The sequence below is a fragment of the Ustilaginoidea virens genome, chromosome 4 (genome assembly GCF_000687475.1).
Source record: "Ustilaginoidea virens chromosome 4, complete sequence".
NCBI lineage: Eukaryota > Fungi > Ascomycota > Sordariomycetes > Hypocreales > Clavicipitaceae > Ustilaginoidea > Ustilaginoidea virens.
This window is the reverse complement of record NC_057319.1, coordinates 1,540,685-1,566,572: the sequence shown is the minus strand read 5'-3', so window position 1 is coordinate 1,566,572 and position 25,888 is coordinate 1,540,685. Positions and strand designations below refer to the sequence as shown.

The 25,888-nt window shown below is 45.4% G+C and overlaps 4 protein-coding genes across 4 annotated transcripts; all 4 read left to right on the top strand.

The window, feature by feature from the left end:
- Nucleotides 1-15,412: 15,412 nt before the first annotated feature.
- Nucleotides 15,413-17,027, top strand: UV8b_04963 (uncharacterized protein; the record flags this gene model as incomplete). The annotated part of the gene is made up of 5 exons (XM_043142461.1): nt 15,413-15,496; nt 15,568-15,627; nt 15,848-15,934; nt 16,023-16,145; nt 16,236-17,027. 5 exons carry the CDS (start codon nt 15,413-15,415, stop codon nt 17,025-17,027), a joined length of 1,146 nt encoding a protein of 381 aa, XP_042998395.1.
- Nucleotides 17,028-17,918: 891 nt separating this feature from the next.
- Nucleotides 17,919-18,906, top strand: UV8b_04962 (uncharacterized protein; the record flags this gene model as incomplete). Its single annotated transcript, XM_043142460.1, has 4 exons — nt 17,919-18,134; nt 18,239-18,274; nt 18,347-18,729; nt 18,822-18,906. 4 exons carry the CDS (start codon nt 17,919-17,921, stop codon nt 18,904-18,906), a joined length of 720 nt encoding a protein of 239 aa, XP_042998394.1.
- Nucleotides 18,907-19,315: 409 nt separating this feature from the next.
- UV8b_04961 (uncharacterized protein) lies at nt 19,316-20,188 on the top strand (the record flags this gene model as incomplete). Its single annotated transcript, XM_043142459.1, has 4 exons — nt 19,316-19,442; nt 19,764-19,804; nt 19,881-19,985; nt 20,090-20,188. The coding sequence occupies 4 exons, from the start codon at nt 19,316-19,318 to the stop codon at nt 20,186-20,188; spliced, it is 372 nt and encodes a 123-aa protein (XP_042998393.1).
- Nucleotides 20,189-25,571: 5,383 nt separating this feature from the next.
- Nucleotides 25,572-25,849, top strand: UV8b_04960 (uncharacterized protein; the record flags this gene model as incomplete). Its single annotated transcript, XM_043142458.1, has 2 exons — nt 25,572-25,593; nt 25,662-25,849. 2 exons carry the CDS (start codon nt 25,572-25,574, stop codon nt 25,847-25,849), a joined length of 210 nt encoding a protein of 69 aa, XP_042998392.1.
- Between the last annotated feature and the right edge of the window lie 39 nt (nt 25,850-25,888).

The window sequence follows — 25,888 nt, the reverse complement described above, 5'->3', positions numbered from 1 at the left end:
CTAATCTTAACCGCCCAATACCGCCCCTAATATCTAATAATAATATCCTAATGCGGGAGAGAGGAGACGTAATAGGCAGATAAATGCAATTAATTCTTAGCTACTCTAAAGCTATAATATTAATATTAAAGCCCCCCTCCCCCCCCCCCCCTCTCCCTCCCCCGCCAGCCCCTATAATAGCCCCCCCTCCCTTTCCCCCCTCTCCCCCTCCCCCTTTACCGCCCTCTTCTGCCCCTAAGAGATAAGCAGCTCTAATATAGCCTAGATGCCTTTTAATACTTCTACCTTACGCTCTTTAAGGTCTAATGCCTCCTAGATCACCTTAGGAGTAATACTCCCTTTTATTACTACTACCGCCGCTACTACCTTCCCCCTACTGTAGGCAGTTAACGCCTACCGCGCCCTCAACTAGAGGGTATAGTAGTTATTAACCTATCTATATTAGCGCCTATCCTATATAGTCCCTACACTTTATATATACCTCCCCCCCTATAGCTAGTACCTCTTAGGTATTTAAGAGGGCATAAATAGACTCCTGGTTCTTAGGAGTCTATTTAAAGGGTCGGCAGGTCTTCCCTACTATAGTATACGCAAAATACGCCGCCCTAGGCCTTATATGGTATTATACTATATTACTATCGTTTAAATATTAATTAAATTAAGGTTCGGTCGGTTAAATCCTACCTTTTTAAGAGTAGTAATAATATTCAGGGTCTTTAGCTCGTATTAGGTAAAAGTTATAGGGCTAACCTTATAGCTCGCCGGGCTAATAATAATAGGTTAGCAACGCTAGCACAATAGGAGCAGGTAGTACCTACCCCCTTATCTAAAGATGCTGACTTTTTCGGTATACTGCTACTATTATTATTATTGCTATTACTATAGCTATTACTGCTGCTGCTCTTACTGCTACTAATGCTATTACTGCCGCTATTGCTAATACTAATACTACTGCTATTATTACCGCCCTACCGCATAGGTTAGCATTATCCCCGTAGCGCCAAAGAATAGGGCTTAAGGGGATTATATACAGAAAAATAATAGCTATATAGAAAGGAAGAAAAAGGGATTAAAAAGTTAGGGGGCACCTATATCTTTATATTTTCGCCCAATTAAAGGCCCTTACGCCCTCTCTTTATACTCGGCTTACCCTAACCCCCGACCTAATACCACTTGCCTTCTACTAAATACCCCCCCTGCAGCCAATACACCGCCAATATAGCCCCAATAATAGAAAATTCCCTTATTCTTACTCTAATACCCCCGCGCGATATATACACCGTATAGCCGGCGCGTATACTATATAGCCGGCGCTACCCCGCTCATATAACCTCTACTTCACTTTCGATTTATAGTATACTAACCTAGGACCACCCCTTCCCTATAGATACTAGACCTACCTTTTTCTAGACCTACTTTCTCCGGATCGCTCTCGCACTTTTCTTAGTATTACCGCTAAATATAATCTTAAGCGATAGCGCACCTACCTTCCCTATATGCTGGAAACCCGTCGGCCCCCCTGGGGGCCCGACTCCCTAATTGTTGTAATTATACTAGTAGGAAGGGTTTTCCCCCCAGACCTCGGGTTTTTCCCTTCCGGATTATTTGCCAGAGTACTAGATAGGCAATTCTAGCTTAGAATAGCCCCCTAGAGTAATTTAATAATAATATAGGAAATATTTAAAGCCAAATAGGGGGATATTAGGATTTATAATAGGCCTAGCTAGGTCTTAAAATAGGGTCTATTAGACCGATAAATAATACCGAACGCCTACTACTACCAAAAATAAAATAAAATAATAAAAATACGCCTAAAAAAAAAATATAATATAATAAACTAAACTAGGGCCGATATAGGCTTAACCCTAATACGCCCTTTTTTAGGGCTACTCTTTATCTCCTTAAGCCTCCTCCTACTCTTACGGTAGTATATAGGCCGGTAGTAATAGGGGTCCTTATAGGATAAAGCGCGCATATAGGCTATATATTAGATAGGGATAGTTCCCTATATATCTATAATATAATAGAGTCTATAGGACACTATAAGGCAAATATAGTAGGGGCGCATTAGGAAACGATAAGACCTATTGCAATTCTTAAGGTCACTATAAAGCAAAGCCTTACTAGCTAGCTAGATGGCACAAGACTGTCTGCGACCTGTGAACTAATCTTAGTATAAATACTAGATTTTTCACCAAGTCCTAAGACTATACAAGTGCTATAAAGCAGGGCAAGTGTAAAGGCAAGGCAAATATAAGATAACCAGAAACGCAGGGAAGGTGGAAGTTAAGAGGCATATAGTGCATTAATAGACTCGATTGTGCTGCCCTTCTACTATCTAGAAAGAAGGGGAAAAGCTATCCTATATATACACGAAGGAGGGGTGGGCCCAGGCATCCAAGGTAGCCAGTAAGAAAGCTCCCCGTAATGCTCGCTATGCCACGTATATAATACGTCAGCAGCCCCACTATATCCAGCCTTTCCAACCACCCTAACCACCGCACTAGTAACTAGTCACCACGCTAATAACTAACCACCACACTAGTAGACTAGCCACTACGCTAGTAGGCCACCACGCTAATTTAGCAATGCCACACCACGCTAGTAGGCCGCCACTACGCTAGTAGGCAACCACGCTAATTTAGCAATGCCACACCTTTTTCAACAAGGCCTACCTTACTTGATATACAGTAAATAATCCACTGAAAATCCTTAAGGTAAAAGGCAAAGGCCTAAAGTAATACTACCATAAGTCCAAGAGGCGGTATAAGGGCCAGAAGGTTAGTAGGCCAGTAGGGCATAAGGCCAGCAGCCTAGTAGGCTACTATAGGATTTTAACACCCCCTCTGATTAGCTACTGTAGTAGCAAGCTAATCGTGTAAAGGATAAGGAAAGAAAATGCAGAAAAAATGCTAAGGAAAAACATAGGAAAAACCTTAGTAAAGGTTAGTATAAGTTAGCAGGCCCTAAGACCTAGTAACTCGCGGAACCTAGTAAATTTAGGGCCCGGCAGTGGCTTGGTAAGACCGTCAGCAGGCATACTATTAGTAGGTAAATAGGTAATTTTAACCAAGCCCAGCTGGGCTTGCTCCCTAATATACTGGAATTTTAATAGCGTATACTTAGTGCGAGCGTGCTGATTAGGGTCGTTAGAATTCGAAATGGAGCCCTGGTTATCGCAGTATAGCGGTATAGGGCGTAAAATATTAATTTCCAGCTCCTTGCAAAGGTTAGAAAGCCACTATACCTCACAGATAGTCTCAAGTAATGCATCAGATTCAGCTTCTAAAGTAGATAGCACTACTAAAGAGGCTCGCTTAGAACGCCAGCTAATAGGACCACTATTAATAATAGTAAGGAAGCCTCCAGTAAATTTAGAGGTTTCTTTACAGCCAGCAAAATCGCTATCAGAAAAAGCGGTTATAATAGGCTGTTGGTTGCTTTTAGTAGTACTAAAGCAAATAGCTAGGTTCTCAGTGCCTTTAAGGTAGCTAAAGCTGCCTTTCGCAGCATTTAGATGCATATTAATTGCCTTGGATATAAACCGAGAAAGGTATTAGGTAGGGAATGCTAGGTCGGGTCTAATTATCATCATAAGCCACATTATAGTGCCAGTAAGGCTCTGATAAAGGCTCTGATCAGTAGGGCTAAGGTCTTTTCCACTAGATTTATTTAGAATCCCTGGTTGAAGTGGAATAAGCTGAGGTTTAGTATCCTGTAAGCCGAATTTAGCTAAGACCTCTGCTATAAATTAGGCTTGGTGTAGCCACAATAAACCTTCCTTCCTATTTCGTATAATTTATACGCCTAGGAAAAAGGAAGCCAGACCGCGGTCTTCTATAGCATAGACCTTATGAAATTTCCTTTTTAGCTGGTTAATATAAGTTATATTTGGACTAACTAATAGGCAATCGTCAACATAGGTGACGATAAAGGTGCTGGTTTGCTTATTATAAAAGACGGCAGCATTAGAAGCTAAAGGTAAAAAACCTTCACTAGAAATCAGGTCTTTTAGCCGGTATTGCTATTCGCGTAGTGCTTATTTTAGCCCGTATAGGGCCTTCTTTAGTAAGATAGCTTGCTTAACAAAAGGGTTGAATCCAGCTTCTTTAAGCAAAGTTAGTAGCCATTAGCGCTATATATTAGACTAAAGCTTGCTATCAGTTAATAATAAGCTCTCTGTAAATTCAAGGAATCCGTTAGGGATATCCATATAAATAGTCTCAGAAAGTTCGCTATTTAGGAAGGCGCCTATAAAGTCGATTTGCTCTATCTCCTAGTTATTACTAGCAGCTAAAGCTAGTATAACCCTCTAGGTGGGTAGGATAAAGGTAGAAGCATAGGTATGCTGAAAGTCCTTTCCTTCGACTTGCATAAAGCCCTTAACAACTAATCTAGCCTTATATTTTATAGGCTGATTATTAGCATCCTTTTTAACCCGAAAAACAGGCCTATTGCATATAATTTTCCTATCAATAGGAACGCTAGACTTAGGAATAAACTGGAAAACTTTAGTATCTAAAAGCTGCTCGAATTCCTTAAATAGTGCCTTTATCCAAAGGTCTTTTTCTTTTTTAGGGCATTGTAGCACATCCTTCCAGCTATTAGGCGTACCATTAGGGGCCTTTTTTGCTAGCTTACGCTTAGCTACATAGCAGGAATCCCATATCAGGTGGTATAAATCCTGATTAGGGAATAAGTCGGTAGGGCTAGTAGGGTCGGTAGGGCTAGCAGGTATAGCAGGGCCAGCAGGGCCAGCAGGGCCAGCAAGGTCGGCAGGGCCAGCAAGGTCGGCAGGAGTAAGGCTAGTAAGGATATCTATAAGGTCATCCTTTGCAGTAGCCGGGGACTATAATATAGGACGGTTATCTAAGGTAGCATTAGTATTAATAACGCTAGTATTAGTAGGGTCCGGCATGCTTTCCAGGTCATCCGGTATAACATTAGTATTAGTAATATTAGTAAGGTTAGTAGGGTCCGGTATGCTTTCTAGGTCATCCAGTAAAATAGCAGGTTCTCTATTAGATACCCCCTCTAAACCTATATTTTGCCCTCTATGAAAGTCTCCTTCTAGGCCACTAGAAATAGGGCCTATACCTTCATTTTAGTGAATAAAGGTAATAAAAGTTGTTTTAGTAATAACCTTCTTCTTTAGAAGGTAGACCAGGTAGGTATTATTACCTAGAGTAGCAAAGAGCCTACCAGGCTCGGTACGGGGCGCTAATTTGCGGCTTTTTACACGCTTTTCGTGTGGTATAAGCACTTCAATAGCTGCTCCAATAGCCCTAAGGTTAATAAGGTTAGGATAGTGCTCCGGTGTTATCTAGTCGTAATCCTTTAGTAGCTCCTAATAGGGGCTAGAAGGTCTATTAGTAACAGCTATTATATTTACTAGCATAATAACGCCAGTAATTACAGCAGACTAGAGGTTAGATAGTAGCCTTAACCAGGCTATAGTAGCACGTAGTCTATCAGCTATAACCCTAATAGACCGCTTAGCTAGGCCGTTTTATTCGTGAATATAAGGGCAAGATATATTAAAAGTTATGCCCTATTCGATAAGCCAATCACTAAGCATTTTATTGATTTTATTTCCACTATCATAGTGGAATTCAACAGGCGTTTTGCCATATCTGACCTGTAGGCTCTATATAAAGCTCTATAATGCTTTAAATATAATAGTGCCTTCCCTATTAGGTAGTAAGTAAAGCCAGCGGAATCGGGATTTTCTGTCTACTAATATAAGGGCAACAGGTCGTTTATTATATGGCATAGGTAATATAGCAAAAGTATCACCTTCTATAATATCCAAGCATTTAGCTGGATTTGGAATCGCATCTTTAGAAGGTCTTCTAACCTTTTTAGCCTATATATAGGCTAGGCAGCGAAAATCAGCATCTTTAACCTTATTAATGTTAGGAAGACTAGGGGTATTAGCATAAGTCTTTTTAAGTAGCTGAATACCTATATGCCCTAGCCGTATATGCTAAATGCCGGCTAACTGTAATAACTTCTAATATTCTGTATTAGCAGCTATAGGGGCAGGAGTAGGGCTAGTAGCCACTATGGGATTTTCGCTAGTCGTAATAGCGGGCTCTTCGCTAGTCGTAATAGCGGGAGAGTTGGTAGTAGGGCTAGTAGCCTCTACAGGTTCCTTACTAGTTGCAGTAGTAGGAATAGGGGTAATAGTGGTATCCTTAGGATCACTATAATCAGCAGGGTTAGTAGGGCTGGGGACCTCTACTGTTATACTATTAGTAATAGTATAATAGCTGCAAGGTTAATGCAGTAGTGGTGTATTTATTCCTTTTTGTGGAAGGAAAAAGCCGTATTTTTCAAAGTTAAAAATGCCGATATATTTACGGCTTGCTGACTAAAGCTGATTTTTAATTAATACCCCTTTAGCGGCATAGTGCTTTACACCGCTAATAATATTAATATCTAAGGTAGGAATATATAGGGCATTTTTGAGCTCTATAATACCCCATTTGGTGGGATTAACGCCTTGTAGTATAGTAAATTGTGCTGTGCCCTAACTAGTAGGGGAAATAGGGCTACCACCAGTAGTAATAATAGGCTTATCATCCTTCTCAAAGTGGTGAAAAGTAGTGAAATGCTTCTTATTATTAATAATATAATAAGTAGAGCCTATATCGTAAAGGAGGGCATCCTTAGGGGTCTTACCGCCTGATTTAGCACTATAGCTTATATCAGTAGATATAGAGGAAAAAGAATAAGATATATTAATATCCTAAGTATTATAGTTGCCTATAATAAAAGCCTTAATATTTTGCTATTTGCTGTAGTCCTGTTTCTTCTTCTGTTGCTGCTTCTTTTTCCTATTATTAGTAGAATTATTCTTGCTATTATTAGTAGTAGAAGCGGCATTAGTAGACCCTTTATTCTTAGAGTCCTTAGAAGCCTTAAGCTGCTTAGGGTTATTATTAGTAGCTACCTTATTAGACCCTTTAGAACGCTGTTCTTCTAGTAGGTCAACCATAAAATACTAGAGGTTAAATTTGCTACTGTTAATAACACCCTGGGCGCTATAAGCCCTAATTATAGAGCGTTAACGTTCCGTCCAGCAGGTAAATACCCCCTCTATAGCCCATAGATACTGGTTAACTTAATCGAAAGAGTCGATCTTAGAACCTAAGATTCTAAGGCAAGAAATATAGCTATTAAATTCGCTATTAAACGCCTCTAAAGTGCCTTTATAACCGGTAAAGGTAAGGGTGTAAAAGGTAGGGTATAAGTATACCCGCTATACTTCTGGTGAGTGGCAGTACTGGGCTACTAGCAGAAGGTAGGCTTCCTCTGGGTTATTATACCAGTCTATAGCCTCTGTAGCTTCTTCACTATAGCTATTCTTTAGTATTAGTAGTAGAAGTGCCTGCTCAGACTCATCAAAGTGCCTTGCTATAGAGGGGTCGTTAATAAAGTTAGCTATTTTAAAGGCCCTAAGTTGTATAGTAAGGGCCTGCTTCTACTGGTCGAAATTATAGGGGCTTTTTAGCTTTTGGGATTCCTTAAAGCGGTTAGCAGTCTTCGCTAATTCTTTAATAGCCCTATCACTAATTTGGTTGGTAATAGTTATTATTGGTGGCGTTGTATAAATAGGCTCTTTACCCTTATATTTTATAGGGGTAGAAGGTTGGTCAATTTCCATAACGTCAGCTTTACTATCATTATTATCTTTAGTAGTAGTCGTCCTAGTAGAAGGTCCAGCTTTAGTGGCTTTAGTAGGCTTCTTATTAGTAGCATAGGTAGCCTGGGTATCGTTATTTTGCCTACTAACTAGGCCCTATATAAGGTCAGTTAGTATATTCATCTGGGATTTTATATCGTCTATATCTAGCTGTAGCTGTGCATTAGTATCAACTTTAGTATCGGATTTAGGGACCTTATAGGATCCTGACTCTGCTATAGTGGGCAAAAAGGGTTTAAAAATCTGTTGAAAAATGGTGCCGATAGTTGTAAAAACAGAGGAATAACTAGCTAAATAGCTAGCAAAATAGTCGAACAACTGGTAAAATAGCCGAGTAAATATAGTGGCTAGTAGCCTACTATAAAAGATAACCGCAGATTATAGCGGCCGGTCTCAATATATAAAAAAAGCATAGATGCCGTAGGCGTTGTGCAAGTCTGTATTATAGCATTGGTATTCAAGGTGCTTATATGGTGCCGTAATATAAAGGTGCCGTAAGTGCCGTAGGTGCCGTAGGTGCTATAGGTGCTGTAATATAAAAGGTGCCGTAAGTGCCGTACCAAAAGTGCTATAAGTAGGAGAGTATAACAGGTGCCGTACAGTGCAGTAGGTGTCGTATACTAGGTGTAAAGGTGTTATATAGTGGTATAGTATGGTAGATATCATACTATAAAATCCGTAGGTGCCGTAGGTTACGCCGAAAATAACGTAAGGTTATGCTAAAAGTGCCGTGAGGTTATGCCGTAAGTTGCCGTTAGGTACGCCGTTGATTGCCGCAGGGTAATACCGTAGGTAATAGAGGGTAAGCCAAAGGTAATAATAGGTAAGCTAAAGTTAATAAAGGTAAGCCGAAGATACTAAAGGATAGCTATATTAGTAGTACTAATAAGCAAAAGAGACTAAGGGGTGAATACAAAAAGGTAGGGTAAAAACAAAGAAGTAAAAACCTAGGCTTATAACCTATTGTAATTCTTAAGGTCACTATAAAGCAAAGCTTTACTAGCTAGCTAGATGGCACAAGACTGTCTGCGACCTGTGAACTAATCTTAGTATAAATACTAGATTTTTCACCAAGTCCTAAGACTATATAAGTGCTATAAAGCAGGGCAAGTGTAAAGGCAAGGCAAATATAAGATAACTAGAAACGTAGGGAAGGTGGAAGTTAAGAGGCATATAGTGCATTAATAGACTCGATTGTGCTGCCTTTCTACTATCTAGAAAGAAGGGGAAAAGCTATCCTATATATACACGAAGGAGGGGTGGGCCCAGGCATCCAAGGTAGCCAGTAAGAAAGCTCCCCGTAATGCTCGCTATGCCACGTATATAATACGTCAGCAGCCCCACTATATCCAGCCTTTCCAACCACCCTAACCACCGCACTAGTAACTAGTCACCACGCTAATGACTAACCACCACACTAGTGGACTAGCCACCACGCTAGTAGGCCACCACGCTAATTTAGCAATGCCACACCACGCTAGTAGGCCGCCACTACGCTAGTAGGCAACCACGCTAATTTAGCAATGCCACACCTTTTTCAACAAGGCCTACCTTACTTAATATACAGTAAATAATCCACTGAAAATCCTTAAGGTAAAAGGCAAAGGCCTAAGGTAATACTACCATAAGTCCAAGAGGCGGTATAAGGGCCAGAAGGTTAGTAGGCCAGTAGGGCATAAGGCCAGCAGCCTAGTAGGCTACTATAGGATTTTAATAAGACCCCTTAATAAGATAGGGCCGGACAATATAGTATCTATAGAGGCGGCTATAATAAAGACGGTAAGGGCGTAAGGGGCTATAGAATAGGGTCTGCCTATTACTATAGGGATTACACTAGATAACCTTACGCTAATAGCAGTAGAGCCTCTGTGTAATATTAGCCGCCCTAGTCGTATAATAGTTCCCCCCCTGCGTAATATATAAAGAGGGCGGGCTAAAATAGGGGCAGGGGCAGTCAAAGATATTAAGCTCTAACCTAATACTACTCTATCTTAGCATAATATTCCTAGGCTTCTACTTATATCTCCCTTATAATATTCAGAACGGGAGCAAAATCTATAATAGACCTAGCCTAGCGCCGCAAAGGTATTAACGCTATAGATATAGTAGAAACTATACCGGTAGTATCTCTTAGCCCGAACGCTAAATATAGGGCGCTAAGGGCTACCTACTCGGCAGCAAAAGCGCGATACTATTAATTATTTAAAGCCTAAAACTCAAGGGTAAGGATAATAGCATACGCTTTCTATATATCTATCTTAAGACGAGCGGGCTTTATAATAGCCTTCTCCTCCTTTACTACTTTAATCTAGCTATATAAAATGCATTATAGTATAGAGCTCCCTATAAGATGCTAATCAAGCTATATATAGGATGCATAAGAATTAGTGCAGCTTTTATACCCTTTAGCTCTCCTATAATGCTTATATATAGGCAACTCTCCGGTCGACTATATACGCTTAGTATATCTATTATATAGAAACTTTTCGTCCTTTATATACTAATACTTTTTATCTAAAGAGTCCCCCTTTAGGATATAATCGCTAATAGTATGGTATAGCTTCTAAGGATAAATAGGGCTCGATCCCTCCCTAGTAGGGGCACTTCCGGCGGCAGATAAAGATATATTTAGGCTCTAAATAGGGTCAGTATAAGACGCTCGCAATAGAGGTAAGGATTTAAGACTTACCAATAGGCTTTACGATAGGCTAGACCGGGTCTTACTATAAAAGGAGTTAGCAGCTAATTGTAATAGAGATAGAATTTAGTAAAGAATACTAACGCAAGCGGGATAGAAATAATACTTTAACCAATTAGTATATAATATAGGCTTAATATAGGATAAAACTTATGACGATAGGGACCTTTAATGCTTATTAATAGCCTTAATAAGAAGAAGGGAAGAAGGAAAAAAGCCCTAATAAAGAAAAATAAAGACTATAAGGAGATTTCCAGCCGGTAGCTAGCAAAAATTTTTTCATAATATTCTTAGCTGTATCGGTTAACCTTTAGCTGGCGGCACGATAATAAACTTCTATGCGCTTCTACTATACTATTCCCAATTAATAACTGTACGACTCTTATCAATTATATAGCTATATCCGCTACGGTTATAGACGAATCCTTCCTATACCCGGTAATTAGCCTATATACGGATTTAAAGATATCGCGATGTAGTAATCGGCGATATAATTAGTCCCTAGCGGAGGATTGATTGATAACGGAAGGCGATTTTTCCGACTCTAAGGTGGAGAAGGGGGGTATATTACGGGCTCGGGCTATGCCCGCGCCATAATATGGCTAGGACTCGGGCTACGCCCGCGACTAGCCTTAGGAGTATCGGTACGGGGTTACAAAGGCTCGCTAAGGACTCGGCCCGTACTACATATGGGTATAAATAGGCTACTTAGAGGCCCCTATTTGGGCTCTCTCTCTTTCCTCCTTAGTCTATTTAATATATTCATTCGACGCCTATTCGCAGTAGCCCTAGGGCCAGTCCTTTATAATACTGCGATAACTAGGGCTCTATTTCAAATTCTAACGACCCTAATTAACATGCTCGCACTAAACATACGCTATTAAAATTCCGGTATATTAGGGAGTAAGCCCAGCTAGGCTTAGTTAAAATTACCTACTTACCTACTAATAGTATACCTGCTGATAGCCTTATGAAGCTACTGCCGGGCCCTAAATTTACTAGGTTCCGCGAGTTACTAGGCCTTAGGGCCTGCTAATTTATACTAACTTTTACTAAGGTTTTTCTTATATTTTTCCTTAGCACTTTTATTGCATTTTCTTTCCCTATCCTTATACGACGATTAGCTTACTATTATAGTAGCTAATCAGAGGGGGTGTTAAAATCCTATAGTAGCCTACTAGGCTGCTAGTCTAATGCCCTACTGGCTTATTGACCTTCTAGCCCTTATACCGCCTCTTAGACTTACGGTAGTCTTACTAATCTTAGGCCTTTGCCTTTTACCTTAGGATTTTCAGTGGATTATTTACTATATATTAAGTAAGGTAGGCCTTGTTAAAAAGGTGTGGTATTGCTAAATTAGCGTGGTGGGACTACTAGTGTGGTGGCGGCCTACTAGTGTGGTGGCTAGTCTACTAGTATGGTGGGTAGTCACTAGCGTGGTGGCTAATTACTAGTGCGGTAATTAAGGTGGTTAAAAAGGCCCGATATAGTGGGGCTGCTAACGTATTATATATATGGCAAGTGAGCATTACGGGGAGCCTTCTTACTAGCTACCCTAAATGCCTGGGCCCATCCCTCCTTCGTATATATATAGGATAGCTTTCCCCCTTCTTTCTAAATAGTAGAAAGGCAGCACAATCGAATCTGTTAATACACTATATGCCTCTTAACTTCTTATCTTCCCTGCGTTTTCTGGTTATCTTATATTTGCCTTGCCTTTACACTTGCCTTGCTTTATAGCACTTGTATAGTCTTAGGACTTGGTGAAAAATCTAGTATTATACTAAGATTAGTTCACAGGTCGCAGACAGTCTCGTGCCATCTAGCTAGCTAGTAAGGCTTTGCTTTATAGTGACCTTAAGAATTGCAACAAGGTATGTTACTTAACGAAATAATTTATCTATCGACCTTAGGATTAAGCTATTAGACCTAAAGTAGGTATTTGCCTATAAATAGGACTAAAATAGGTATCTTACCGGTTGTAAGGCACAATTATGCAGTTATAGTGATTAATAACCCTATAATCTTCGTAATATTTAGGTAGTAGCGCTTGCGGTATATATATTTCGGCTTCTTATAGCGTTAATATACTTTTTTGACTTAGAAACGCACTAATATGATTTTATTACGGCTTTTCTTAATATACCACTTAATAAGACTATCTATTATAAATAACCCAATAGATTCTACAATAGTTTTATATTTATTAGGTTATTACATGCCCTATATAGGCTTTAGAGGTCTCTACTATTATGGTTTAAAGAGTTATTACGATTCCTATTATAATAAGGCTTTAAATAGGTCTACGAGGATCCCTATATCTTTATTAATAGCTTCCTTATTATATTCTTCTATATTAATGACCTAATTATATTTTATTATAAATTACGAATGGAGGCATTTAAATCGTTCTATATAGTATTAATAGCGGCATTTAAAATTAAAGATCTCGGCGAGCTATAGTAATTCCTAGCAATTAAGGTTATTTGCAACCGTACGGCCGGAAACTTATAGCTTACATAAAGGGCTTACTTTAATAAGCTAACGATAAAATATAACCTTACCGCATTTAATAATGCTAAGGACCGCCTTCCAGAGCACCTACTATATGCTATAAGACTTAAGGCATTTAATAGGATAGCTAAACTATACGATACGAAGCGATACTAATCGATAGTAGGTTTATTAGTATATCCGATTATAATTATAAGGCCTAAATTAGGCTATATTAGATCGCAGCTATTCAGATTCCTCTAAAATCCGGGTTTAAACTATTTACGAGCTACAAAGAAGACACTCGACTATAGCTATATATAAAAGAATACCGCAATAGAGTTCTAGGCTAATATAGTAGAAATAGAGGCATTTTCTAATGCTTCCTATGCCGACGATATTACAATACGATAAAGCAGTTAGGGCTATATAATTAAGCTCTTTAGCGGCCCGATTATATATAAATCGGGTTAATAGTGTTAAAATCCTATAGTAGCCTACTAGGCTGCTGGCCTAATGCCCTACTGGCTTACTGACCTTCTAGTCCTTATACCGCCTCTTGGACTTACGGTAGTCTTACCAACCTTAGGCCTTTGCCTTTTACCTTAGGATTTTCAGTGGATTATTTACTGTATATCAAGTAAGGTAGGCCTTATTAAAAAAAGGTGTGGCATTGCTAAATTAGCGTGGTGGGCCTACTAGTGTGGTGGCGGCCTACTAGTATGGTGGCTAGTCCACTAGTGTAGTGGGTAGTCACTAGCGTAGTGGTTAGTCACTAGCGTGGTGGCTAATTACTAGTGCGGTGGTTAGGGTGGTTGGAAAGGCTGGATATAGTGGGGCTGCTGACGTATTATATACGTGGCATAGCGAGCATTACGGGGAGCTTTCTTACTGGCTACCTTGGATGCCTGGGCCCACCCCTCCTTCGTGTATATATAGGATAGCTTTTCCCCTTCTTTCTAGATAATAGAAGGGCAGCACAATCGAGTCTGTTAATGCACTATATGCCTCTTAACTTCTTACCTTCCCTGCGTTTTCTGGTTATCTTATATTTGCCTTGCCTTTACACTTGCCCTGCTTTATAGCACTTGTATAGTCTTAGGACTTGGTGAAAAATCTAGTATTTATACTAAGATTAGTTCACAGGTCGCAGACAGTCTTGTGCCATCTAGCTAGCTAGTAAGGCTCTGCTTTTATAGTGACCTTGAGAATTGCAATAAATAGGATATTATTACGATATTATTAATAGAGGCAGAGCTTTTTGCGATATTTTATACAGTAAAGGAGGTTATCGCCTTTAAGAGATTATGCAAGGAAGTTAGGCTCTAATTATATACTGATATTCCTATAATTTAATGCGATAATATCTAGACTATTTGCCTATTGAAGGAAGAATTCTTTAAGCTTATAATACGGCTTCGTTATATAGATATTTATTATTATTAGCTACGCCAAGAGGTTTAGAAAGGAATAATTGATATTATATAGGTTCTAATAGGTAATATAGTCGCTAATAGTTATATAAAGCCCCTAATAGGCTAGAAATTTAAAATCTTCCGCTAGTAGCTTAGGCTTATTATTTTAAAGGGATCCTATAACGCTAGACTACAGTCTTACGATACTGATTTTAGTAGTAAGGAAGAGCCTTATAAGGATTAAAAGACGCCCTAAAAATCAGATTAAAAAGGGCTTTTTAATAGCTACATTTATTTCTTATAGAAAATTGGAATCTATAGTTTGTTGCTATTTCTTTACTTCGTATATGTGCTATTAGGCTAATTTACCTATGAATAGGTAGCCTATTCAATAACAGTACCATCATTTTGCGCATATCGTTTTGAGTAGATTAATATTTCTACTTGTTATCTTACTTTGCATTAAATTTAGCTATATGGTAGGATATCCTTAAGAAAGTATATCCTGAGGGGGTGTATTAGAGGGAAATTAGCTTGTCTATAATGTAGATATTGGTTATATCCGAGGTCGGATGTATTAAGTTCTCCTTAGATTAGTAGGCCCTTAGGGGTACCCCTTTTCCCACTATAAATAGCTGGGAACATAAGTCTCTTCGAGGAGACTTGGTTCCTTCAATCAAGTATTATCGCATTTTCCCTGTGCATTCTGATATTTATCCACTCAAAGATCGTGGTGCATAAGTCACAATGCCGACGTCTTTCCATTTGCCAAGTTGATCACAGGCTCCCAGTAGGCGATTGCTTTGCAGCAGAGGGGTGGCTGTGCGGGAAAATGCGCCGCCACGTCCCACTCTTTTCGGTTTCGATTTTGCCGTACCACCAAAGGCAAAACCTAGCAGGCAAGTGACTTGCCGCTTGCGATAACAAGCCACACTTCTCTGTCCGATCCGACGGCTTCCAGAATTTGCCCACACCGAGACCCTAGACAGCTTTTTGACCCCTCTCAATTGCCTCGATCCTGCACTGCACCGGCGGCTTTTTGTTCCTCGTTGCTTTCTCTCTTTTGGAACATAGTATTCTTACAACTCGGGTACCAAGATGCTGGCCGTCAGAGCTGCCTCTCGCCGTGCCGCTTCTTGGCAATGCATGCGCGCCGCCCCCCGCGCCTCCTGGGCTGTTGCTGTATAGACACACCGAAAGCTTGTGCTGGGAAATTTTTCCTTGCTTGGTTACTGACAGTTTTGTCTTTGCAGCGTGCCTACTCGACTGTCGGTGAGCGTGTCGCCAAGTATGAGGGAACAAAGGATGCCAAGGTACGCCTTTTCCAGTCCGACTCGACGTTTCTTCGTCGCTGCGGGTGGTCGACTGCAGCTGTGTTGTTTTTGGTTTGCGTCTTGCGCTCTGCGACAAAAGCGTCCGTCAGGGTTGGATCTGTCGCCAGGAAGATTATGCGGGTCAACTAGAGATCACACGCAAAGCATCACGCAGTCGGCGCGGAACCGATGTGCTAACATCCCATATCACGTCCTGTAGGGCAACTACCTGGTCAGCTTGATCGAGGGCGACGGTATTGGTCCCGAGATCTCAGAGTCCGTCAAAGACATCTTCGCCGCTGCCAAGGTATGTGGCCATTTCTGATCCCACACGACGGGCATGTTTCGCCCGAACCGCTCAACCGCTTGTTATTTACTCAGAAACAATGGAATAGACTCCCATCTCCTGGGAATCCTGTGACGTTACTCCTATTCTCAAGGACGGCAAGACCGCCATCCCCGATGCCGCGATTGAGAACATCAAGAAGAACAAGGTTGCCCTCAAGGGACCTCTTGCTGTAAGCAGTCCTCAATCATCATCGCCAAGGCCGACTACTACAATGCTGGCTGTCCGAGAGGGAACATCCTGACGCTGATCGCTCCGCCAGACCCCCGTGGGCAAGGGCCACGTTTCCCTGAACCTTACTCTTCGCCGTACCTTCAACCTCTTTGCCAACTTGCGACCTTGTCGATCCGTTGCCGGCTTCAAGACGCCATACGATAATGTCGATACCGTGCTGATTCGAGAGAACACTGAGGGTGAATACTCGGGTATCGAGCATATCGTTGTCGATGGCGTGGTTCAGTCGATCAAGCTCATCACTCGCGAGGCTTCTGAGCGCGTTCTCCGATTCGCCTTCCAGCAGGCTCAGGCGGTCGGCCGCACCAAGGTCCGCGTCGTCCACAAGGCCACCATCATGAAGATGTCGGACGGTCTATTTCTTAACGTTGGCCGAGAGGTCGCCAAGGACTTCCCTGGCATCGAGTTTGACGACGAGCTCCTTGACAACACCTGCTTGAAGATGGTCACTGACCCCCTTCCCTACAACGACAAGGTACTGGTCATGCCCAACCTTTACGGCGACATTCTGTCCGACATGTGCGCTGGCCTGATCGGAGGTCTGGGTCTCACCCCCTCGGGCAACATTGGCGATGAGTGCTCCATCTTTGAGGCCGTCCACGGATCCGCTCCTGATATTGCTGGCAAGGGTCTTGCCAACCCTACTGCTTTGCTGCTTTCTTCCATCATGATGCTGCGACACATGGGTCTTGCGGAGCATGCTGCTCGCATTGAGAAGGCCATCTTTGACACCATGGCTGAGGGCAAGGCCTTGACTGGTGATCTTGGCGGCAAGGCCAAGACTCACGAGTATGCTGCCGCTATTATCGAGAAGCTGTAAACAAGCCTCCGTCTCCCTCCTACGCCAGATGAATCATCTTTATGCAGCAATTCTTTTCAAGGTACTTGGTATCCTCCGCCGACATCATCACCAATAGATGGCCCAACGGACGAGTGAAAGTAAAAGACAGTCAGGAATCTTTACCCTCGTCAAATCATCAACGAACCATTGTTTCTCGACACCCCTTATCGTCTTGCTATATGTTGAAGTATTCCGGGGCACGTTGTATGTAGAGTGTATCAAGAAGAAATGAGCCGGCGGACGTAGTCATGCAAGCAACGGCGCTATGAATTGATCTTTTTTCTCGGGTCGGATTGGTTTGTTTGGTCGAGAAGACTTTCTGCGTTGATACAAGTGTAAGACGGGCCAGGGAAGCCCGAAATCGGTACTCGGTACTCGGAACTCGGTGTACGGTCACTACTCACCTTGGGTTTCTGGGTCTCCCAAGTTGGGGACGGAGTACGGAATATGGACAGGTACACGGCACTCCGTATCTAAGGTACCTACCTACCTAGGTACCTAGGTAGGTACCTAGGCAGGTACCTAGCTTGATGTGCCTGACAGCCGCCCCACATTCAATGGGTGGCGTCCCCACCATTTCCCCTCCGCATCCGCACCTCCTCACTTGCGCATAGCATGACATGGCCGTGCCGGATAATCTTTTCATTTACCCCTTTGTAGTATTTGATGTGCAATGCCAGACGTCTTGTTGGCCTCAGCCTTTTACTACCAATCATCTTGATTCTTGTCCCCATCTTGACAGGTTTCTTGTTCCCTCGGGAGCTTCATCGTTCGCAAACCACACCTTCAAGCCTCTCGAGAACCAAGGCAACCAAGGCAACCAGGGCAAACATCCCAAAACTTGCGCACGACGCACGACGAAAAACCACAATGAGCGCCGCATCATCGTCTTCTTCTTCAATTCGTAGATTGCCCCCCCTGGTGTTCCCTGCCACGGGACGTCACACAGCTACCGTCATATTCACTCACGGCTTGGGAGACACCGGTCATGGATGGTCCGATGCCGTTGAGCTGTGGCGGAGGCGACAGCGCCTGGAGGAGATCAAGTTTATCCTGCCGCATGCGCCGTCTATCCCAATCACCATGGTAAGCCATGTTTGGCAATCAGAGCCATGACCTGCCGCCTGTCTCTAGTTCTGTACTGACAATTTTCTTTTCTTTTTTTTTCTGCGGCGTCTGGCAACCGACAGAACGGCGGCTTTCAAATGCCGGGATGGTTTGACATTGTACGTTTGTTTGCCCCCCGTGCTCCTATTTCAAAGACTGGGACGTCCCTATTGATTTGCGCGTGTGTGCAGCGGACAATTGAAAAGGGAGGAAACGAAGACAGACAGGGCATTTTGAGGTCACGGGATTACTTCCACGGCCTTATTCAGCAGGAGATCAAAGATGGCATTCCAGCAGAACGCATCATCCTCGGCGGCTTTTCGCAAGGTGGTGCCATGAGCATTTTGGCCGGGCTTACGGCCCCTGTCAAGATTGGAGGCATCGTCGGCCTCTCATCGTGGCTCCTCCTGGCGCAAAAATTCAAGGAAATCGTTCCCGAGGGCGACATGAACAAAGCTACGCCCATCTTTATGGGGCACGGCGATAAGGATCCCTTGGTGCGCTACGATCTGGCGCTGGAAAGCGAAAAGGCCTTGAAGGACCTGGGCTACAGTGTTGACCTGAGGACGTATAGGTATGACTATGACTGCTGGTTCCGCCTCAACGTTAGCATATGAAGCGCCGCGGTGCTCTGGAGAAGATGTCAATCACTGATGGACGATGCAGGGAAATGCAGCACTCGGCGTGCTTGGAGGAGTTGAACGACGTGGAGGCTTTCCTGGTAGAGAGGCTGCCTCGGAAACAAACATGACGGACGGTTCGTCACAAGGATGTTGGATGTAATTGTAGACTTGACGTGGAGGCTCTTTTCGGTTGCGATGACGATGAATCCGTTGCAGATGTTTGCCTTGCGGCCTCGACCGCGTTGAGCAAATCGACAGAGGGGGGGCCAGGGGCCGTGGTTCGTCGTGCCTGAGCTCAGTGCGGTTATAGACTTGACCCTGCTTTCACCATTTTTGCAGCGCCGTCTCCATCAGAGCAGCCTACGGAGCACTGGGAACGCCTTTGCAGCTGAGCTGGTGGGGGGCTCTTGTTTCGCACGGCAAGATTGCGCCTGGGAGATGAGCTATGTAGAAACAAAGCAGTATCTATCTGCTTGTGAGAAGCTGAATTCCAATCCGAAGCGAACATGAAGGGATATTCAGCGATGCACGCGACCCATGCCAGGGCCTTGCGTAACCATGTATGGCAACACGTGCAGAAGGCACGTGATTCCCAACTTTTGGACAGTCAACGAACGTATCAACTTGTCATCCAAGTGGTTTCATTCGGCTGACCCCAGGCCACGTAACGTTTTGGAATCCCCCACAATGCAGCCTGGACAAGCCGGGCCGCCGCCTCCACACTGCACAGCAAGCTGGCAGCCGCCCCAACAGCACGTGCCTTGCTCCTCCGCATTCAATTCAACAGCCAACAAGCAAACGAACGAATTCGCATGCAAAACTTCAAAAAAACTTGGCGTCGGAGCACCTGGAAGCAACACCATGCCGAAACAACCCAAGCAAGTCTCATTGCCTCTGGCCCATGTCAGGCTACGGTGGATTCCCTACACCCCTTGATCCCCGCCCGCCCGCCGTCTGATCAACCTCCGCCCAAAATCCCCCGCAGTGCGCTCCCGCCCTCACTTACTTCTGGTTTTCGCACCCCAGGTAAGCATCCGCGTTGGCCACAGGCAATGGTTTGCCGGGCGGGATGTTTTGGTCACTTACGCCGCAGTCTTTGCAGGTGCAGCTCTCGCCGCAGTCGCAGGGACGAGGGCCGCTGCAGTTGCAGCCCGATCCGCAGTCGCAAGCCATCAGGGATATCAGCAAGTTTGCTTGGTGTTGTTTTGTCTGTATATGGTTTGGAGCAAAAGTTGGGGGTTGGTTTATATCGATGCCCGTCCGATGCGATGCTGTCTGATGCCGGGGGTCGTTTATTGCACGTTTCACTAGGCCGGGTCGCGCAGCGGGTCTTATATCCCCGTCGTCAACGTGGTTGCCGCAATTACAGTGTACTGCGGTCAGAGGCTGTCGGCCCTGTCATCACCGTGATGGCATCATGACATTGACTTTTACGTCCCTCGTGGCACAGCTTGGGGATGGCAAGGCCTGGTGGCGTTTGGGCTTGAACGCCGCTTTTGATGGTTGCCACGGAGGTTTTCTTCGTCTCAGCTCCGCCCTCCCCCCCCCCCCCCCTTCTCCTTTCAAAAGGCTTCCATGACGATTGGAGCCCGTCAGTACAACTTCACGTGGCGAAGCCTCCATTGTCAACTCTCCTTCCAAGGCTGGGTTCAAGGACGAAATCCCACATGCGTACCTCATTCATCCGGAGTCCTGACAGACATCCTATTCTTCGGCCCATCTCTGTATCTCTGCACCAATACAGCAAACATCGCGACATGTGCCGCACCAGGACCAAGCCCTCCCAGGGCCGGCCTTGTGTGCCACCCAGACCAAGCACAGCTTATCCACCGGGCTGGGACCCAGCCGTCATTGAAATTTCCATCACCCGGGGCCGACATTCAAGCACCGTCCTCGACGCCGCCTTCAGGCCTGGTCCTGCTCCAAACACCGCCGGGCCCCATCGAAGCGATCTATTGAATAAGCTGGATCCCAGAGTCGATAGCAAGAGGCTTGTGTAATCCGGCCATCCCCGAGGAATGTCTAACCACACGAGACAAGGAGGTAACTTGGCAAAGTAGGCGCGCAAGACATGACGAGCATCGGCCCGTCTGCATGTCCCAGGCGGCTGCCGCCGCGACTGGGTGCACCCTGCGTAAAAGGGTAGGTTTGACACGTGACGCATGGATCAGACAGGGAAATCCTACAACGAAACAATGGTCGCCATTCACATAGCGAAGCCTGGCTGGAGAGGGGGGTTACAGTTTCGCGCTTCTAATGCGGCGGCGACTTACAGTACAGCCGGGACTTGGTTCTCACCTCGTGTCGAAGGGCTGCAGAGCTTCCTCATGGGGTCTCAAAAGTCTTTGTTTTCACGGCGGCAGAGTTCCTCTTGGGCGACCTCTTATTTTCCATCATGTGTTGGCCATTGGCATTGCTCTGAAAGCAAGCATACGCCCGCGATTGTCCGTCTGGGCTTCTCTTTCGTGCGTACGTACGCGGGAACGGGTGCCGTACCCGTATCTACCTACTCCTGAGCGTGCATGTGAGCTGGTCGTCGCGGGACCCTTTTTGCCCCGTTTGATTTCGGTGCATTTGGCGTCGGTAGCGTCTTGGAGGGGTCCGCGCGGACTAGTTGGGCGTAACGGCCTAGATGTTTCCTGTCATCGGCGTGCATCTCGCGTTCTTCTTTCTTGGGCAGCATACAACGAACGAACGACGAGCTGGTGCAGAAGCCGCAGCCGCTTTCCGCTCAGATGGCAGCCCCCAAAGACTGTTGTTCCCAAGACGGGTCCCATCAGTCGGTTGCTTGGTTGAGGGGCCGCCGAGTTTGCTATTCGCAGCAGTACATACCTGGTCATATTATGATGGTGTACTTGTCCTGATGATGCCTTTATTGGTTTACCTGGGGTAGTTGTGCTAGTCATCATTCTTTGTTCAGTCTCGATGGCCAAGTCCTAGCCTAGCAGCTACCTTGCTACTCTGATTACTTGATCACAGATTGGTTATACCTGCTGAATTGGACTGTTTTACGGGGATATTTGCGACATACGTAAGGCACCAGGAGTCGTCCAGGGACCTACCGTCGGTATAGGGGAAAAGGGCGCGTATCCCTTTGAATGTGCCGGGTGCAGTGCAGCCTTGGCATCAGACCCATTTTTTGCTGCATTAGGTTAGGTACGGTACCTTGGTACCTCCCTCCTAGTGGGTACCTCCTTTACCACAGCCGCTAAACCTTTCATCACCAAAATCCCAGCCTCATACTCGGAATTCCAATTCCGGCATTTCCAATTGAATAGATAGGTGACTACTTAAGGTGACATCTTACAGATGGATGGCGCGTTTTCTGTCTGCCTGGAACCAAGACTGCCCCTGAGCTAAACTAGCGGGAATAGCCTGACAGCACGGCGCGCCCTATATGACCTACGGGTGCGGAAAGTGCAAGGCGATGTAGATGTAGCCTGGCTCTTTACAAATCTGGAAATTGCGAGTACTTTTAAGAAAAGGAAAAGGAAAGAAAAAGAAAGAAACGAAGAAAGAAAGAAAGAAACAAACCAGAAAATACCTGGGAAAAGAACGTGGGGGCTGCCTGGACTATCGACTTCGTTGCACTATCACCTCTAGGGCGATAACCCAAGGTGGTCGCGCCACCCGGAGCCCCGGACCCGCCTCAGTTGCCTCGGCGAGCGCCAGCAGCCATTGACACTTTGCCTGCAGCCTTTACATCGGACCTACTTTTTGCCGAATGGGCACCTGATGTACTAGGTACTTCCTTGAACAACCGGTCCAGCCACCAAACCTTCGTCACTAAAATCCTTATATTGGTGATTCTGGCATTTACGGTGGAGCTGATGAATGACATACAGAGCTTTATTGCCTGCTAAGTTAAATTGCCCATTGTCGAGGGAATAATGAGGCCCATTGCCTGCGGCCAAATTAGCGGGAGCCGCCTTACAACGCCCTATGTATGTCCCCTACGGGTGGGATAAGTGCGATATAGCTCTTTATAAATCTGGAAATTGCTGGTACTTATGCTACCACCACGTCATTCCTTCGTCTGCTGATGTAATGTACCTTTTGCTGTAGGGTTTTCTAATGGCTTCAACGCTGGTGCCTTGCGAAAGCTGCATCCTAGCACCTTTAAAGGGATGCTTGACACCGGGCAGCGACCGATTGGGACTGGAAGCTTGCAGCGGCCAGTTCCTCGGGCCCTGCTGCGGGGAACCGACGGCGAGAGTTGTGAGTGGCCAAGAGGGCCGGCCCTGTGAGTCATTTAGCAGCCTCGCCGTATCACGCACAGGCCTGATATATACCTGGCAGATGAGATATATGTGCCCTCTTCTACATAGCTTAGATAGTCATCGTCATCATCTGCTTTTCCCCCTTTTCTAGCATTGAATGGGCTGCTGTATTTCATAGAAAGCATCTCCGCCGAGGGAAGTCGCCTCAGGAGCAGGGACTGCAAAGGGGGGAGGGAGAGGGGGTAGGGGGTCCGACGGGACGGCTTACGGATGCGTACTTTGAACGGGGACGGCCAACTTTGGTGCCTGGCCTCGAGGGGACGGGCAGTCAGATGATGAGCATCGCAAGCAAGCCGAGATGATGGCACCCTGTGGTGTGTGCGTGCGTGCGTGCGTGCGTGCGTGTGTGTGTGTGTGTGTGTTTGTGTGGCTGGTGCCAGGCGTCAAAAACCTGCCGACGATACTTATGACTGCTCACGGTGGTTCAAGCGAAAGCAAATGCCCGCCCCCGTTTCGTCGTTGCTTTGAAAACCGTGGCTCCGATATGGTTACTCCCAAGTCCGTCTTATTGCCACGGGCATGTTCTGCTGCATGATATCCAACATGCACCTCGGACGATGCCCAGGCATCAAACTGGCATCACCTCAACGCCGACTAGTGGATATTTTGACGGGGTTTTCTCCGCCGATTCCCCAACGCCGTCCAATGGCTTGAGATTCATGCAGGAAACGGAAAGCCCATGTCCCCCCCTGCTTGTATCCAACAGGACACGCAACCGAAAGCAACCCGCGCACTTTTGGGCATTTCACCACGGGGCAGGCAGAGTTTGTTTTGTTGGTTTTTGGCCCGCCTGGCAACTGATATTTGACGGCCACCCCCCTTGCCATTCCCGTCCTCTGCATAAAGCTTGCGTGCTTTGCTACATACATACATACTGTGGCATGCAGCTGATACGTCGACTACGTCGAGTTCCATTCCTAGCTAGCCTCGCCGCCGACTCCCCTGTCCGAGCGCGGGAAGCCCATACAAACCATACGTACACCATGACCTGCCGCGCAGCCGGGTTATATCGTGCTTTGTGAAACTTGCTGTATCAAGCGTCTCCTGTTGTCGAGGGGTAATCTCTGCTGCCGGCTCATGTCATGTCTCACGAGAAAGGCAGGCCGGGGAAAGCGTTCCCCAAGCTTTCCTGCAGAAACTTGGCGGATAGGAGGCTTGCTCAGGGGGGAGTGTTTTTTTTTCCAAGGCCCCGGTTGGCGTTTGGCATCCCCCCTCTTGCATGTCATGCCGGGTCGGTTCTTGTCTCGTCTGCGGTCCAACTACGTCCGTACTAACGGTTGTACGGAAAGTTGCCAGGTGAAGCGACCGTGTCGGGCATGCCATGCCGCTGGGTACACATCAGCAGTTTGGTGCTGCCCAGAGCTTGTAGTGCAGTGCAGTGCAGTCAGGGTCAAGAAGAAATCGATTGACTGGCGAAGGCGATGCTGGCAAAGACCAGTCTCAGGTCTGGACGGTTGGCTGGGATACGATGCCGGATGAATGGAACATGAATGAATATCTCGACTTGTCGACGCGGGAAGCAGGAGCGTGGCCGGAAACCGGCCAATGAAGGAAGACAAAAGAAAATGTGCCAAGAGGGGGAAAAGAGAAGAAAAAAAAAAGGAACAAAAAGGAACCAAAATCGCCCGGATCCGTGCCTCCTGGTCCAGCGAATGCCAGAAACGGCATGCTGTTGCGCGCTTGTCAGTAGTAGCGTGAACGTTGGCTGTGAGCAAAGATGGAACATGATAAGCGTGGATCGACCACAAGGTGGCAAGGATCGAAAGTTAATCAGCCACTCCGGCATCTCGATGAGCCCATCGGTAAACTCCCAGTGTAGACTAGACCAGAACAACATTGTTGCGCATTGCATTCTACGGAATAAGACTGTGCAGTTTCTGGTCTGGGCATGTGCGTCATCCGGTAGTCGACCGACAGGCAAATGGAATTTTATCATGTGCTGTATGATTGGAGAAACCCGTCATTTCCCTTCTTTTCTTTCTTTTTTTTTACCAAGCAAAAGAAAAGAAAAGATGAGCATGGTAAAACAAATTTAATACAGAGAAAGTCTAAGATGTATATATATATATATACAAATATTGCCAGTAAATAAAGAGAGAAAGACGGTTCGGTTCGCACTTGCCCGGGCAACGCAGACCTGACTGGCCAGACGGCCGTCGGAAGACCTTCCGAAGCGGGCGAGCCAATTGCAATCAAAAGCTCGCACCTCCCCCAAGAGCCAACAGTTTCAAGTCAGCACCAAAACCACCCAGCCGTTCCCTTTTTCACCTTGCCCCCTTCCCCCCCCCCCCTCCTTCGGAACCGAATGAAGCTCAGAACAATGACACCTTTTGAACCCTTTCTGCAGACTGCAACATTTTGCTAATCTCAAAAAGAAGGCAGAAAAAAACAAAAAAAAAAAAAAAAAAAAATCCAGAGAGAGCAGCACACCCCCCCCCCCCCCCCTCCCCCCCTTCCCTCCCCTTCTCCCTCCCCACCTTCCTTCCTCCTCCTCCTCGGCGGCAACGACAGTTATGGAGAACGAGTCAGCCAAAGGTGCGAGAACACCCAGGCCCGCAGCTGACAGGAACCCAATTTCTCCCTCGTTTACACCCCGGGAAAAGAAAGGGAAAAGAGGGAGCGGAAAACGCCACTCCTGAATTCTAACCATGGACCGCGGGAGCCAAATGGTCCCTTCAGATATACCGACGTGGCCGATTGCTCGGAACTCTTTGGCTCCCCCCTCACTCACTCTCTGCCTGTTCCGGCCTTGCGACCCTTTCTCTTCTTCCCCTTCTGGCTTCTGCTCTGACCCGCGACTGCAGCGCGGAAGTTTGCTTCCGTAGACAGG